Source organism: Sus scrofa, chromosome X, assembly GCF_000003025.6.
Source record: "Sus scrofa isolate TJ Tabasco breed Duroc chromosome X, Sscrofa11.1, whole genome shotgun sequence".
In the NCBI taxonomy this organism is placed as follows: domain Eukaryota; kingdom Metazoa; phylum Chordata; class Mammalia; order Artiodactyla; family Suidae; genus Sus; species Sus scrofa.
Genome location: NC_010461.5, coordinates 20,083,875 through 20,098,579, shown reverse-complemented (window position 1 = coordinate 20,098,579; position 14,705 = coordinate 20,083,875). Strand labels below are relative to the sequence as shown.

Sequence of the window (14,705 nt, the reverse complement as noted above, 5' to 3'; positions counted from 1 at the left end):
ATTAATACTACTCTCCCTGTCACCTCAATTCTAAATCCCCAGATCACATTTGAGTTCTCATTTTTTCACCCTATCCCTACTTAAAATCAGTTACGTACTTCTGTCAATTTTATCTCTACAGTATCTAATTCTACTATCCAAATTTAAGACCCTCTTATCTCATCCTTGTCATTATGATACAGGCCATTTCTGCTTGGTCTCCAACTTCCTACCTCTTTGACAAAGTATCCCTTGAGTGTTTGGGGCCAGTTTGCTATGTTCTTTTTTTTTTTTAATTTTTAATTTATTTTTCTATTAAATGTTTTGCCAGTTTCTGTTGTATAGTAAAGTGACCCAGTCATATATATGTTATTTTTTATATTATTTTCCATCATGGTCTATCCCAAGAGACTGGCTACATAGTAGGACCTGATTGTGTACCCATTCTAAATGTAATAATAGTTTGTATCTACTAATCTCAAGCTCCCAGTCCATCCCACTCCCTCCCCCTTGGTGACCACAAATCTCTTCTCTTTGTGAGTCTCTTTCTGTTTTGTAGATAGGTTCATTTGTGCCATATATTAGATTCCACGTCAGTTTAATATGTTCTGTATCTAAAGTTCCATAGCACTCAGAGATGTGCCGTACAGCTTCATACCTAGCTGTCAGTTGCCTCATTTACTTACTAGTAAATGTGTATTTGTTTTCATTTCCCCACATGTATTCTAAGTTCTTTGAGGAAACAGACCACATTTTTAAAAATCTCCCCACAGTAATTAGCATACTACTTAAAAGTGCTTCATAAGATCGTAGCAGTCATTATAATTAAGTAGTTCCACCTCCAAAAACAAAAAGGAAAAAAAGTTTGACCTTTTCTTGTCGACTGAATTATTACTGTAGGAGTTGATGATCTCAGACCAAGTTTTTGTGTCAAAAACTGAGAATTTTGTGTGTACTTAAATTTTACTAACTCACTAACTTAATTCCCCAAATTATTCAGTCATGGTTGTTCTTACCGTGTTCCTCATTGGTTAAGAAAATCATGGCTGAAGTTTCTTCTACTGTGAAACCTCTACTTGTATAGCCACCACTTACAGCCCAGGGCCTAACATAAAATAGGTGATTAGCTACCTCTTATAGCCCAGGGCCAGACATATAATAGGTGATTAATACATTTTGTTAGAGGAATTTAGCATGTGCCTGGAAGATAACTTGTTTAAAAAGATTGGGAATGTGCATAAATTACTACAAATAAAAATTATAAAAACTGTTAAAAATATAATAGAACATATTCATCTTAATAGGAAAGCAGTTTTAGTAAAGTAAGTCTGAAATCTTAAGCTAATCATCTTAGCGGACGTTGATATTGTCATTGATTTTTGTTGTTGTTAAATTCTTTTACTTATGTTCTTAGGTTAAGACATCAGAATTTTATAGATACTCGCGACAACTGCGCTATGAAGTTGACCAAGCATTGAATTACTTTCAGAACATTCACCAGCAGCCTCTGTTAGACATGAAATCAAGCCGCATCCGCTCTGCCAAACCCCAAACTACAGTATTCCGAGGCATGATTGGACATAGCATGGTTAACAGTAAAATACTTCTCCTAAAGAAACCAAGAGTGTGGTGGGAATTAGAGGGCCCACAAGTACCTCTGCGCCCGGACTGCCTTGCTATCGTCAATAACTTCGTGTTTTTGTTGGGCGGGGAAGAACTGGGGCCAGATGGCGAATTCCATGCTTCTTCCAAAGTGTTTAGATATGACCCGAGACAAAACTCTTGGCTCCGGATGGCAGATATGTCTGTACCACGTTCAGAATTTGCAGTTGGTGTTATCGGGAAGTTTATTTACGCTGTAGCAGGCAGAACCAGAGATGAGACTTTCTATTCAACAGAGAGATACGACATCACTAATGATAAATGGGAATTTGTGGATCCTTATCCAGTTAACAAATATGGACATGAGGGGACAGTGCTCAATAACAAGCTGTTTATCACTGGTGGAATCACCTCATCTTCCACCTCCAAACAAGTATGCGTATTTGACCCCAGTAAAGAAGGGACCATAGAACAACGGACCAGAAGAACGCAAGTAGTTACCAACTGTTGGGAGAATAAGAGCAAGATGAATTACGCAAGATGCTTTCACAAGATGATTTCCTACAACGGCAAGCTTTATGTCTTTGGTGGTGTCTGTGTGATCTTGAGGGCCTCTTTTGAGTCTCAGGGATGCCCTTCCACCGAAGTGTACAACCCAGAGACTGATCAGTGGACCATCTTGGCATCCATGCCAATTGGGAGAAGTGGCCATGGTGTGACTGTGCTGGACAAACAAATAATGGTTCTTGGAGGCCTTTGCTACAACGGTCATTACAGCGATTCCATTCTCACTTTTGATCCAGACGAAAACAAATGGAAGGAAGATGAGTACCCACGGATGCCCTGCAAGCTGGATGGTTTACAAGTATGCAACCTGCATTTTCCGGAATATATACTGGACGAGGTCAGACGTTGCAACTAATGACGTCTTTCTCCCTTCAGAAAAGCCAAACAAAAAATTTGTTTGCAGCAAAGTAGTTAATTAAAACACATAAAGAAAAACCTCACCAGTTTTACTATCAAAGCCATTGGTCTAATATCGTAAAAATTTTTTCATTCTGTGCTAGCATCTTTTTTTTTTTGTGGCCTCAAACTCATGCAATAAGTTAATTCTAAGCACTAGCTCTTGAAACTACTTTCAGAAGCAGTTTAATAGAACAATCCACTTATCTGGGAAGCTGAATTTATGCTTTAAACATTTCTTTCAAATGTCAGTGTAGGAGTCATGCATCTTCTAAGAGAAGACCTGATAAGTGTCACTGGATGTAATTTCAGTTCCTATCTCTCTCTGAAATCTTTTTGAACATTTATTTCAGTGTATTTCAGTCTGTTTGGATTTTTGATTTTTGACCTTTTTGCATGGCTTTTTTGCTGAAAATGCAAAAATATAAATTTTCTACAAGATTAACTTTTTTATATTCAAAACACTATTTCTAAGCTGCCTTCTCTTATCTGCATTGTGTTAGTGAAAGCATATCCATACTTGCATACATCCTATGAATATATAAGGCACACCCCCTTTTATGTGTGGTTAGGATTCTATATTTTTAAGCTAGTGCACTTGCACAACGGTTTGCCATACTTGTTGTATTTTAGATGTAACGTCTTTTCGTGTATTAACATTTTTAGAAAGTTAAAATAACTGGAGTCCTTGTTTGGTATCAGAGTAGCCTATCTTCAGTCCATACTGATTCAGTAATATTCGAATTCCTTATATTCGTGAAACATGTATGGATTTATGAAAACTAACATTTTATTTTCAAAAGTAAACCTTAGTGTTCCTTATCAATGTATGTCTTCTTTTTGAAAATGTTTTTCTTTGCAGTCTGTTTCATGTAACCCTGTTTTTAGTGAGAATCGGAGTGGTTTATGACAAGCCCTGGCCCTGCAGCGTACAAGCACTTTTAAAGAGAATTTAGTTAATACCAGACTCCTAAATAAAGGCCCCTTAAAAGTAAGTGCAACTCCCATTCTTTACATTCAATAAGGCTGCTGCATCTGTTATTGAATGGAAAGTAGCAACTTATGGAAAATTTGAGCTCAGTTTTGACTTAGAGGTAAGGAATAGAATTATAATCTTGTTGGTCATATCTACTTGTTTATTAGTTAAAACAAAAGATTTAGCAGCACTGGGGATGTAAGCCCTCAGCTTTTGTTTTATTTACTGAAAGCTACTAGCATGAAGGATAGTAACCTCAAAGTTCAGAATGGATCAAGAGTAACTGTTTAAAAGCATTTGTAATTAAGTATGTTAGGATTAGCCGCACCTTTCAACTCTTGAAACTCGAAGGAAAAACATAAAGTTGTCAAAATTAAGCAAGAATAACCAGGGAGTGAATCATTCAAATTGATGCTATTTTCTCCTGCGTAGAGTCTATATCTGATACAGAATAGATCTACACTGGCAAAACTTGCCAGACCTTAGGATATTGGTGCAATATTGCAATGCCTTCTATATGGCTATTGTATAAATTTTCTAGTTTCACTTTTTTTTTTTTTTTTTTTTTTTTTTTTTGCTGCTGCCACCACTGAACATAAAATGAAAGACTGAAGTCATGGAAATGTGAAGACTTGTTTCATTTTTGCAATTAAAGTAGACAACTATGACAAAAACCTGATTTTAAAACTCCACAACTGGAGGCATTTGAGTTTAAAAAACAGGTACATAAGTAGTTTTTTAGAAAGCCAAATATTGGGATTGGTTTTAAAAATCAAGTTAATATTCTTTTGTATATGCGACTTAAATGTTTATTAAGTGGTCCTATAATTTACTTTCAGTTTCTAAAATGAAGATTGAAGATTGATTATCTTGTTTCCCATGGTAATATGGGCAAAAGTCTTTTTCTACATGTTAAAAATCATTTTTAGTCATTTTACTTTTGAAAACTAGGAATTAGGTTAGCCATTTAATTCTTTTTCTGATATGTTAGTTGGTTTAGAGTTTTATATGTGTGCTGTCTTTCTTTAAAGAAAATAACAATAATGTCTTCATTATTTTCCTCATTGTCTTTTGCTGGAAAAGACCGAGACAGGGTACCCCTAACAGGCTTTTATACTCCAGTGGTGGGTCTCTTTAATTGCTTAGATATGACTTCATAGCCCTAGGTAAGGTAAGATCTGGGCAAACAATTGAATATTCTTGGTCTTCCATTGTAAAAACACAAGGCCAAGGTCAAAGTTCATGTCTTGGAAAATTCGTGAAATCTTAACTTGAACTTAACTTTGGGTTCAGCTTCACACGTTAAGTCATGTCTGACCTGATGTTAGCTGTAATCTATTTTGAGCTTTAAGAATAGTTGTTGTTGCTTGGGTTCCGAATGTATGAGAAAACTCTTCTGTTTATATGTAGTGCTAATTTAGGTTATTTTAAATCCATGATTAATTTACATTCCCTTTTAAAATTATAGTTTAATTGCTGAAAGAGATTTATTTTTGTTATACTAAACTATGGAAATTTTTTTCATAGAATTTTTTTCAAGTTTATTTTTTGTGTGCTTCATTTGGAACCATTTTTGTTTATATACATTGTATGTGCCCAAAATAATAGTTTTTTTAAAATTCAGTAAGAGACTTAAAATTTACAGTATAACTGTTGTAATCTTTGTGTGTTAATTTTCACTTTACATTTTAAATGCCAGACTTTACAAAAATAGCTGATCTTTATTAATTGCATCCTAATTAGAAATGTTTGTTCTCCTCCATGTCTTCAACCTTATAAATAAGTTTTTATTTTAATATGCTTAAAGAAAATCCTTGCACTACAACCATTTCATAAAATTCAAGATTCTCACATTGAAGGTTTTGTATTGGAAGAAATACTACTGGTTTTTAAAAAGCAAAGCTTAATAGAATTATTAGCTTTTCTTGAGACAGCTTTCTCTGTGTCCTCATTACTCTGCTCTGTGTGAGTGTTGCTATAATTTGTGAAATATTGACTGAGCCCTTCACTTATCTTTTCTAAAGCAGCACCTTTGGACACCTCATTCTGGGAAGCCTGCTCGAGTCATAGTAAAGGACACACAGATTTGTGTGGGGAGAAGTGGTAAAAATGGAGAATTTTGTCTTAATTACATGAAACTAAGCTTTAAAATACTTTATGACAAATTATTTGAGCTGCATAATCTAAACATGTCAAACGTTCAGTGGGACTATTTTTATATATGTATATGTGGTTGTAGGTCATAACATTTCAGTTTATAATATAAATTGTTATTTCAGTTTATAAGCTATCTCTCAGAAAAGACTAGCTCTTTTGAGAATACATAATTTAAAGTTTTAGACTGAAGTAAAACACAACATAGATACATAGTGTAAATTAGATATAAATGAGGGCTATATGGCAGTAAAACTGCTAGTGCCATTTTTCCTGTTTGCCTATTGTACATTTTTTATTTTTTTTTTGTACTCTGAACATTTTTAGGGATCATACATTCTATCAGATTAGAGTTGGTTTGGGAATAAATATCTTCTAAAAAGAGATTTATCTTAAAATGAAAGTCCTGAAAAATTAGTTTATCAAGAGTTTATGAAGTCAAATATTCAATAGACATAGGCAGGAATAGGTAAACTCATGAAAGTCTTATCCTTTCAGTATACCAGTATAACTTCGATATTACACGAGTAACATTGAGAAAACGCCATCAGCTTTGTTTGTTCCCCCTTAATATTCTTGGGTTTTCTTTTTACATCTTTGGGAACAACTACATTAAAAACCTTATTAATCAGTATATCGGGAAGGATTAAGTGTTTGCTTTCTGAAGGAATGTTCTAGTAAGGTGATCAGAGAGGTTATTTTCTACCTAACTGGTATATGCCCTATACCTCTTGGGCATCCTTTGTCTATAGAAAAATATTTTGACCTTTAGGTACATTTTGGGCTAGAAGTCAAATAATTCTAGGGCCAATTTAAAAATCTTAGAATAATTTGTTTGCCTTTTATGCCTGTTTTAAAAGCCTTTACATTTTTGTCAGGTAATTTTTCCCAAGCCGTGAATATAATCTATTCAGAACATGTTTATGCTATCCATCCTGTTTTTAAATTGAAAAAAATGTTAAAAGTGTTTATGAAGAAAAGTTTAAATAAAATATTTTTAATCTTTAAAATATACTTCTTTATCTCTTATTATTTACTATATATAATCTATCACTTTCAAAGTCACTCATGACTTGATTAGCAGTATTTTGTTTTCCTTCAATGTGCCAAGGAAGTGCCACAAAAATGTGATTTCTACCGATGCTTTTAGCCACAGATTGAAATTAGAGCATTTGAGTGAAATTATTTACACTTAGATGCAATGGAAATTTTATAATGAAGCCATGTAATTAAAGTTCCACTAACAAGAGTTTTGCAGAATGGAAACAGAGAACTAAGAAAAAGCATTTATAAGCCTTCAAGCCTTAGTTCTGTGATTTTTAGATTTCCTTCAACATTTTTGATTCATTGTTCTTAAAGGCATTTCTGAAATTAGGGAACAGGCAGAAAATCTGCTGCAACACGAACACTTGGATATTCTTAGGCTTGTGTGTGCCTTTTTAAAGATGGATTCCTAAGAAACTTGGGCAGGATTCCCTGGATCCTGCACCTTTACAGCTTCTTTTTTTCACTTCCATCCCCCCATTCTGTTGTGATCTTTGTATGTTAAATTCCAGCCTCAAATCACTTTTATTCTTTCCCCTTCCTACTTGCAAAATCCACTTACTTTACAAAGCCCAACTCAATTGCTCTTCTCCCCTCCTGAAACCTATTACCTCTTCCATTGAGTTGTCTCTTCTATATTCAACACACTTATAGCTCTTACATTGTTTCGCATACTAGTCGGGTATAATTCCTTCCACAACTAGATCATAGTCTCCTTGAATAAAGGAACCTTGTTATTCCCCTTTGTACCCTCATATCTAGCATAATACTTTTGTATGTGATAGGCACTGAGCTAAATGTTTATTGCAGCAGGTAACAAATTGCATATGAGTTACAGAAAGATGCTGTAGACATTTGGAAGTGGGACATTAATAGAGTTCCCCAGAAAGAGTTCTGCTTTCTTCTCAGTCTACATACTCCCTGACCAGCCATCTATGGCTTCACCTACCACTTTTATTCTGATACCTGTCAAATCTGTATTTCTCAACCTAGAGTTCCAGCCATCTCCTGAACATCTCACATGTTTTATCAGAATTTCAAACTGAACAAGTACAAACCTGAAAACATTATCTTCTCCCCCCAAATCTGCCCCTTGTCCTCTATTCCCTGTATTGTGTGGCTCTACCAATGCTTCTCTTCTGCTTCATTCCAACATCTTAGTTAGTCCACTCTTATCACTTTAAACTCTCAACTGCCCTCATCTCTCCATCCATTGCTGGCCTCCTGGATCTTTCTTGATCTTCTACCTTTGCAATCCATTTTCTATACTGCTGCCACAGCGGGCTTTCAAGAGGTAAATCCTGAGGTCCAACAGCCTTTAATAACCCCCCTTCACCATGAGAATAAGATCCAAACTCCCTAGCATGCCCTTTGTACCTGTTCAGTCTCTTGTGCCCTTTTCTCTAGCTATGCAAGCCATGTTCTCTCTAGCCTCTCTGCCTTTGCACATGCTCTTCCCCTCTTCCTTTCCTGGCTAACCCTTTCTTGGCCTTCCAGAACCAGCCTAGGCATCATGGTCTTTGTCATCTTAACTGTCACCTTGCACTCACCATAGCGCCTTGTGGATACCTAGACCCCATCTCCTCTGACACTTGATTATAGCTCTTCTGTATTCCACCTTTAACTCTCTTCCTTGAGGACAGATACTGTCTTTTTATTTTCCAAGAGTCTGACTTCATGTCTGGCACATGATAAGTCTTCAATAATAAAAATAGAACCCAGAAACTTGGAAGGTCACCACTGAAATACTGGTGAGGAAGGGCAGCTGTATTAGCTTGAATGTTTGCCAAAATTAACCTCCCTGAGGAATTTCCTTCCATTCAGTTTCCACTACCACTGCTCCCATGTCTAAAAGGCTTATGCATATACCTATTGGAGCTGTCAACAGTTCTTCGCTTAATATACAGTATTTCTGACTCAGGCTGAAAATTTCAAGTAAAACAAGACCACAGGGTTTTTTGCAGATGCTTAATTGTCTGAAATGCTCTGTGGGGGGAGTGTTGAGTAGTCAGGATAATTTGAGAAACACTACATCATTTCTCTTAAGAGAATCTCAGACATTAGCATATTAAAGGCTCTGAGAAGTCCTGAAATTCATTTTGATTTTGTTTAGCTCAGTGTAAATCGAACATTTGACCACTGAGTTTTTTTTGCATGGAATATATGATCCATGAATGCTCTTGAAAAAGCCTGGCTAAGGAGCAACAAAGAAAACAAGCACAGAGGACCACTAATTCAGGCACTCTGGTCTACAAAGTAGGACTTCTTCCTGCAGCTCCAGTTAATTTCCAGGCTCAAGTCACCATTTTGCCAAGGCGACATTACCTTGGGAATTTCACATCCCAAGGAAAGTCCCACCTTCTCCCCCAACCCCTCCCAGGAGTAGGATGAATTTGTATAATTGATTTATACAACTTGTATACTTTAAGGAGCAGGACTTCCAGAATGGCCAAGTAAGGAGCTCAGCAAATCCTCTCCCTAAAAAGCAATGATAAAACTGAACAAACTTGTCTAAAAAATATAAAAACTCAAATTGACCAAAGATGTACAACAACTTGAGGAGCATTTATTCAACAAAATATACTGAACCTAAAATAATGGGAGTCTGTGATGTTTTAGTCTGAGGCTGCTCCCATCCCAGCTCCCCTGCCCCAGCTCTGGGGCATGGAAGTTCTACTGGGCCATCAGAAAGGCCCACCTTTCTTGGGAGTGGAGTGTGGAGAATCCCATGACACAGCAGCTAACCTGAGGTCTAAGTAGTGACTGGGTTTAGAAATAGACTAGCAGACAGACCAGGAGATCTTGGGAATGAGATAGAGCTACTTTAACCTTGGTGATCCAGGAAGCTGTGTTCATGGACAAGGCTGTGCGTGTACCTAAGAGGACACCTAAGAGGGTCCTAGCAAGCTACTTGTCCCTGGCTGGATGTGAGGCTGTGCAAACACAGACAATAAAAGCTAGAATAGACCTGGAAACTGCTCAGACTTTGAATACATTCCCCAGGCCACACACAAATTGCTTAGTAAAGGGTGGAAGCCTTACCTAGCTTAAGGTATTTAAGAGTAACTTCCGACCAGTCATTGGCTGACTACGAAGCTATGCTGACTTGGGTGACCTCTGGGAATCCAAGCTTAAAAAAAAAAAAAAATAGCCAAGTTCCCGTGGCCAGCAGTAACAAACCCGACTAGTATCCATGAGCACACGGGTTTGATCCCTGGCCCTGCTCAGTGGGTTAAGGATCCAGCATTGCTGTGAGCTGTGGTGTAGGTCGCAGACACGGCTTGGATCCCGCGTTGCTGTGGCTGTGGTGTAGGCCTGCAGCTGCAGCTCCAATTCGACCCCTAGCCTGGGAACTTACATGTGCCGCAAGTGCGGCCCTAAAAAGACCAAAAAAAAAAAAAAAAAAAAAAAACCAACAGCAACAAAAAACTGAGACATCAGTGGCTGCATGTGGATGGGGTAGGGGAAGAAGGTTGGGGATAGCCTCCACAGAATTCCTCCAGGCAAGTCGCTAAACATACAAGAAAGCAAAAACCAAAAACAACAACAACAACAACAACAACAACAAAAAAAAACCGGCAAAACAACCACACAGAATTCAGAGTTGCTACAATATATTCTCTAAAATGCCATTTCCAATGAAAAATTATGAGACAAAAAAACAAAAATAAATGACCCATACCCAGAAAAACAAGGAGTCAATAGAAAACTGTCTCAGGGATCAGAGTGTTACAGAGATGAGTGAGATTAGTTTTGTATCCTGTATTTCACATAAAATTTTATTAGAAACGATTTCACAAGTCATTAAAACTTCTTTGAAAATAATATTTGTAGTGATTTCTTATTAGTGTTCCATAATATGGCTATACTGTAATTTATCCAACCATGCCCTTTTGTGAGACCATACTACATTTAAAATTTTTCTTTTTTTTTGGCCACACCTGTGGCATGTGGAAATTACTGGGCCAGGGATCGAACCTGCAACACAGCAGAGACCCAAGCAGCTGCAGTGACAACACTGGATCCTTATCCTGCTGTGTCATAGGAGAACTTGATTATTTTATATATTTCATATCCATGATTATTTCCTTAATGTAGTTTTGTAAGATGGAATAAAAAAAATGAACTGAAGTCCCTGACATATATTGCTAGATTAAGCTTCCGGAAAGTTGTACAATATTAAACCCACATTGGCAATGAACATGAGTTTCTCTAGTACCACACCTTGTACTTAGAAATAAATAAATTAGTAATCTAATAGGTGAAAATTGTATTCTAATTACTATTTCTTTGATTATAGTGAGTGTTGAGTAATTTTTCACATGTCTACTTGCCACCTATGTTTTGTGAATTCCTGTTCATGTCAATTATGCAATTTCAGTGGTATTTTGGTGTTTTATTATGGATTTTGAAGGATTCGTCAACTCTGTCACACTTGAATATACTATTTCAAATGATGACTAGGTATCTTTAATTATTGGTGATTATTAAAAATCATATAATAAAACTTCATTAAATGTGGAAAGCAAATAAAACAATGTAGAGAAAACAAAAGGATGGAAAGTATACTGATGGAACAAAATGATTAAGAATCAAATATATTTGAGAGAGAGAAGCTGATATAAATACTAAGAAAGGAGTGGTATACATTAACAGATTCAAAAGAAACCCTATTCAAAAGTTAATAAACTGCATTCTTCTTAGATCTGGGGTATGAGAATTTCCTTTGTAGAGCTCCATCTTCTGTAATGGAAAAATACATTCAAACTTTTTTTGAATGCCTGCTATGTGGGTGCTAGTGGGAGTGAAAGAAAAGATCCACTCTGCTTTCAATCTAATGAGGAAACATAAACACTTAAGATCACTTAAGGCAAGTGAAGATGCTAAATAGAAAGCAGGATGCTGTGGGAACTCAGAAAGTTACTGCTGATGAGAATAAGTAAAAGGTTCAGGGAGGAGTCGGCATTTCTACCTGGTCATAGAGATTAAGCTGGATTTTTCTAGGTGGAGAATATGAAAGAGGGTTTTTAAGCAAGGATATGCAAAAAAGCCCAGGAGGTCGCACTGGGCAGGAGGTTTCGACACAAGCATACACCCAGATCCAATCTATCAGGGGTATTTTTGGTTTAATTTTTGTTCTTGTGTTTGGTTGTTGTTTTTTTTTTTTCTTTTTTGGCTTCACCTGTGGCATATAGAAGTTCCCGAGCCAGAGGGTGAACCTGCGCCACACCAGGGACCTGAGCCACTGCAGTAACAATGCCTGATCCTTAACCTGCTGCACCACAAGGGAACTCCCCATCAGTTTTCTATTCAAGTGGATTCTAGTACTGGTAAAAATAATCAACATGGAACAGCATCTAGTAAAGTTTGTTATAATGAAAAAATGGCGCACTTTAATTTAATGGCTTATTTATTTTAACTATTAAAATTATTTTATCTCTCAGAATTAAAAAAAAAAAAAACCCACCATGGAAAATTTAGACATAGTCAACACAGTAAAACTGACAATGGCAAAAACTTTATAGGTTGGGCTCCCTGGAAGCTAACTCCATCTGAGACAAGAATGAGAGTACATGTTATCTGAAAGGTCATTCCAGAAATCATCTAGCAGTGAGAAGGGAAGTGAGACGGATGGGGATGAGCCAGGAAAGGTCATATCACCAGGCAGTTTTTCACTGAGGTGATTGGGTTCAATCCCACCTTCTTCCCTGGGTTACTGGGGAAAAAATCCTGTAGAACAATCCTGAGTCATCCCCCAGAAGACAAGGAAGTTGGGGTATTTATCCTCCAACTGCTATATGTCATTGGCTTAAGGTTACTCCCAGACACATTATTAATTCCCCAGCACTTCTGGCCTGGGGTGTCTAGCTGAGAGTAGGCCCTCTGGTGGGGAGTTGCAGGTGTACTGAAGGGTTGAGTGCAAAGGGAATGAAGAAGGCCACCACTAATATCTGCTACATTTATTGACTCAAAGCTATCAGAATGAGGGAGTTCCAGTTGCCACTCAGTGATAAGCAATCCTACTAGTATTCATAAGCATGTGGGTTCAATCCCTGGCCTTGCTCAGTGGGTTAAGGATCCGGCGTTGCCATGTACTGTGGTATAGGTCACAGACCTGGCTTGCATCTGGCATTGTGGTGGCTGTGGTGTAGGCTGGCAGCTCCGATTTGACCCCTAGCCTGGGAACTTCCATATGCTGTGGATGCAGCCCTAAAAAGCAAAAGTGGGGAAAAAAAAGACTATCAGAAGAATCACACCTTCTTGATAAAATCTAGGGCCACAAAATTTGCAACTCAGGAAATTGGTGGACTTATTGCCTTACAAGTATACTAACTTGTACGAGGCTAAAGTTAAAATTTTTTTTATGGCCACACCATAGCATGTGCAAGTTCCCAGGCCAGGGATTGAATCCGAGACGCATCTGCAACCTATGCTGCAGTGTGGCAACGCTGGATCTTTTAACCCACTGCACCTGGCCAGGGATCAAACCAGAACCTTTGAAACAACAGGAGCCACAGTGGGATTTCCAAATATTTTTAGTGGGACAAATTTTAAAACAAATCTTCATGGTGACTTTTTTTTTTTTTTTTTTTTTTTTTGGCTACACCCGAGGCATGTGGAAGTTCCCTGGCCAGGGATCGAACCTGTGCCACAGCAGTAACCAGAGCCACAGCAGTGACAATGATGGATCCTTAATCTGCTGAACCACCAGAGAACTCCCCATGATGACATTTTTATGAATAAGAATCTTCTCGATGAAAATAAGTAAAATAAAAGCAAATAAAAAATTAAAAATATATACTAGAAACATTTTACCTACATTATGCAGAAAAATGATATCAAGGAATTAAAATGATTTGAGTTTGTTCAAGAAAATATGTTCTTCATTAAATTTCATCAATGTTGGCATGATTCTGATTAGAATGTTTGTACTCACAAACATGGAGTCACAGTGTCCTCAGGCTCAGCAAGAATAGGATCGAAACATCCTGTTCTTGGATTGCTAGAGGCCAAAAAATGAAGAGGATTTGTGCCAGGGGAAATTGCATGGGTAAATGCAGAGTAGAAAAGCATATGGAATGCTTTGGGAATGATGAATTCCTCACTGACAGAACTATGGGAGCAGATGTTAAGCAAAAAAAAAAAAAAAAATCATATTCTTGAATATTCTGCAGATCTGCAGAGTTCTTTGTTGAAAGAGGATAAGAGAAAAATTGGATATTATCACCCTCCAGTGAAACTCCTCTCACAACTTTTCACTAAAATATCCCATGACCTTACAGAAAAGAATAAAAAACCATTAAGATGATTGAAAGACAACATGATATAAAATTGTGAGCAGCCTTGAAAATAATTTTAAGGCAAATGCAGTTAGACTGAGAAAAACAGATCCATACCTTACCTTATGAAATACTCAGGCTTCCATTCATGAACAAGGGCAAGTGGAGAAAGATATTTTTTAAAAATGTGTATTGTTGTTGCTTTACCAACCGTGTCCAAACTCAGAGATTTGGGCCTTTGCTACTCTCTTGATTCCAAGGAGCTACATTGTAAGATAGGCAGTTTTGTTCCTGAGTTTTGCCCCTTGCCTTGAAAGCCCTCACCCCAAACCCCTGTGTCCTCTGACACCTCCAGCCCCCATCCCCACCCCTCAGTCTACCCACTGTCTTTACATTTTCACATTGAGAAACACTTGTGGGATATTATTTGCTTTCAGATTCAGAAGAAAAAAGTCAAATTATTTGGTATCTTCAAAAGACTGCAAATAATAATAACTTCTGTGCATGAGAAGCAAAAGGTCATAGGTAGATGAAAAGCAAAAGTTGAAAAGGTAAGTTGACTCAAAGATTGTAAGAAAATTCTAAAGGCTACAGGAGAATTAAAATCCATATTAAGTCAGTAAAGAATAGAAAGGATGTTATAGAAAATTCACCCGTTGATGTGAAAGACATCTTTGAGATGCTTTCCCAGAGTGCAGATGAAAATG

The 14,705-nt window shown here is 37.1% G+C and overlaps 1 protein-coding gene across 2 annotated transcripts in view; it reads left to right on the top strand.

Moving 5' to 3' along the window:
• The window catches only part of KLHL15 (kelch like family member 15), a 42,245-nt gene extending 31,873 nt beyond the window's left edge, over positions 1–10,372 (top strand). The window contains exon 3 of one of the 2 annotated variants that reach the window (XM_013986014.2): positions 1,394–10,372. In XM_013986014.2, the coding sequence (XP_013841468.1) occupies positions 1,394–2,503 (1,110 nt within the window). In that variant the 3' untranslated portion in view covers positions 2,504–10,372. The remainder of the gene's footprint in view (positions 1–1,393) is intronic. The other variant, XM_021080521.1, reaches the window with a different exon arrangement.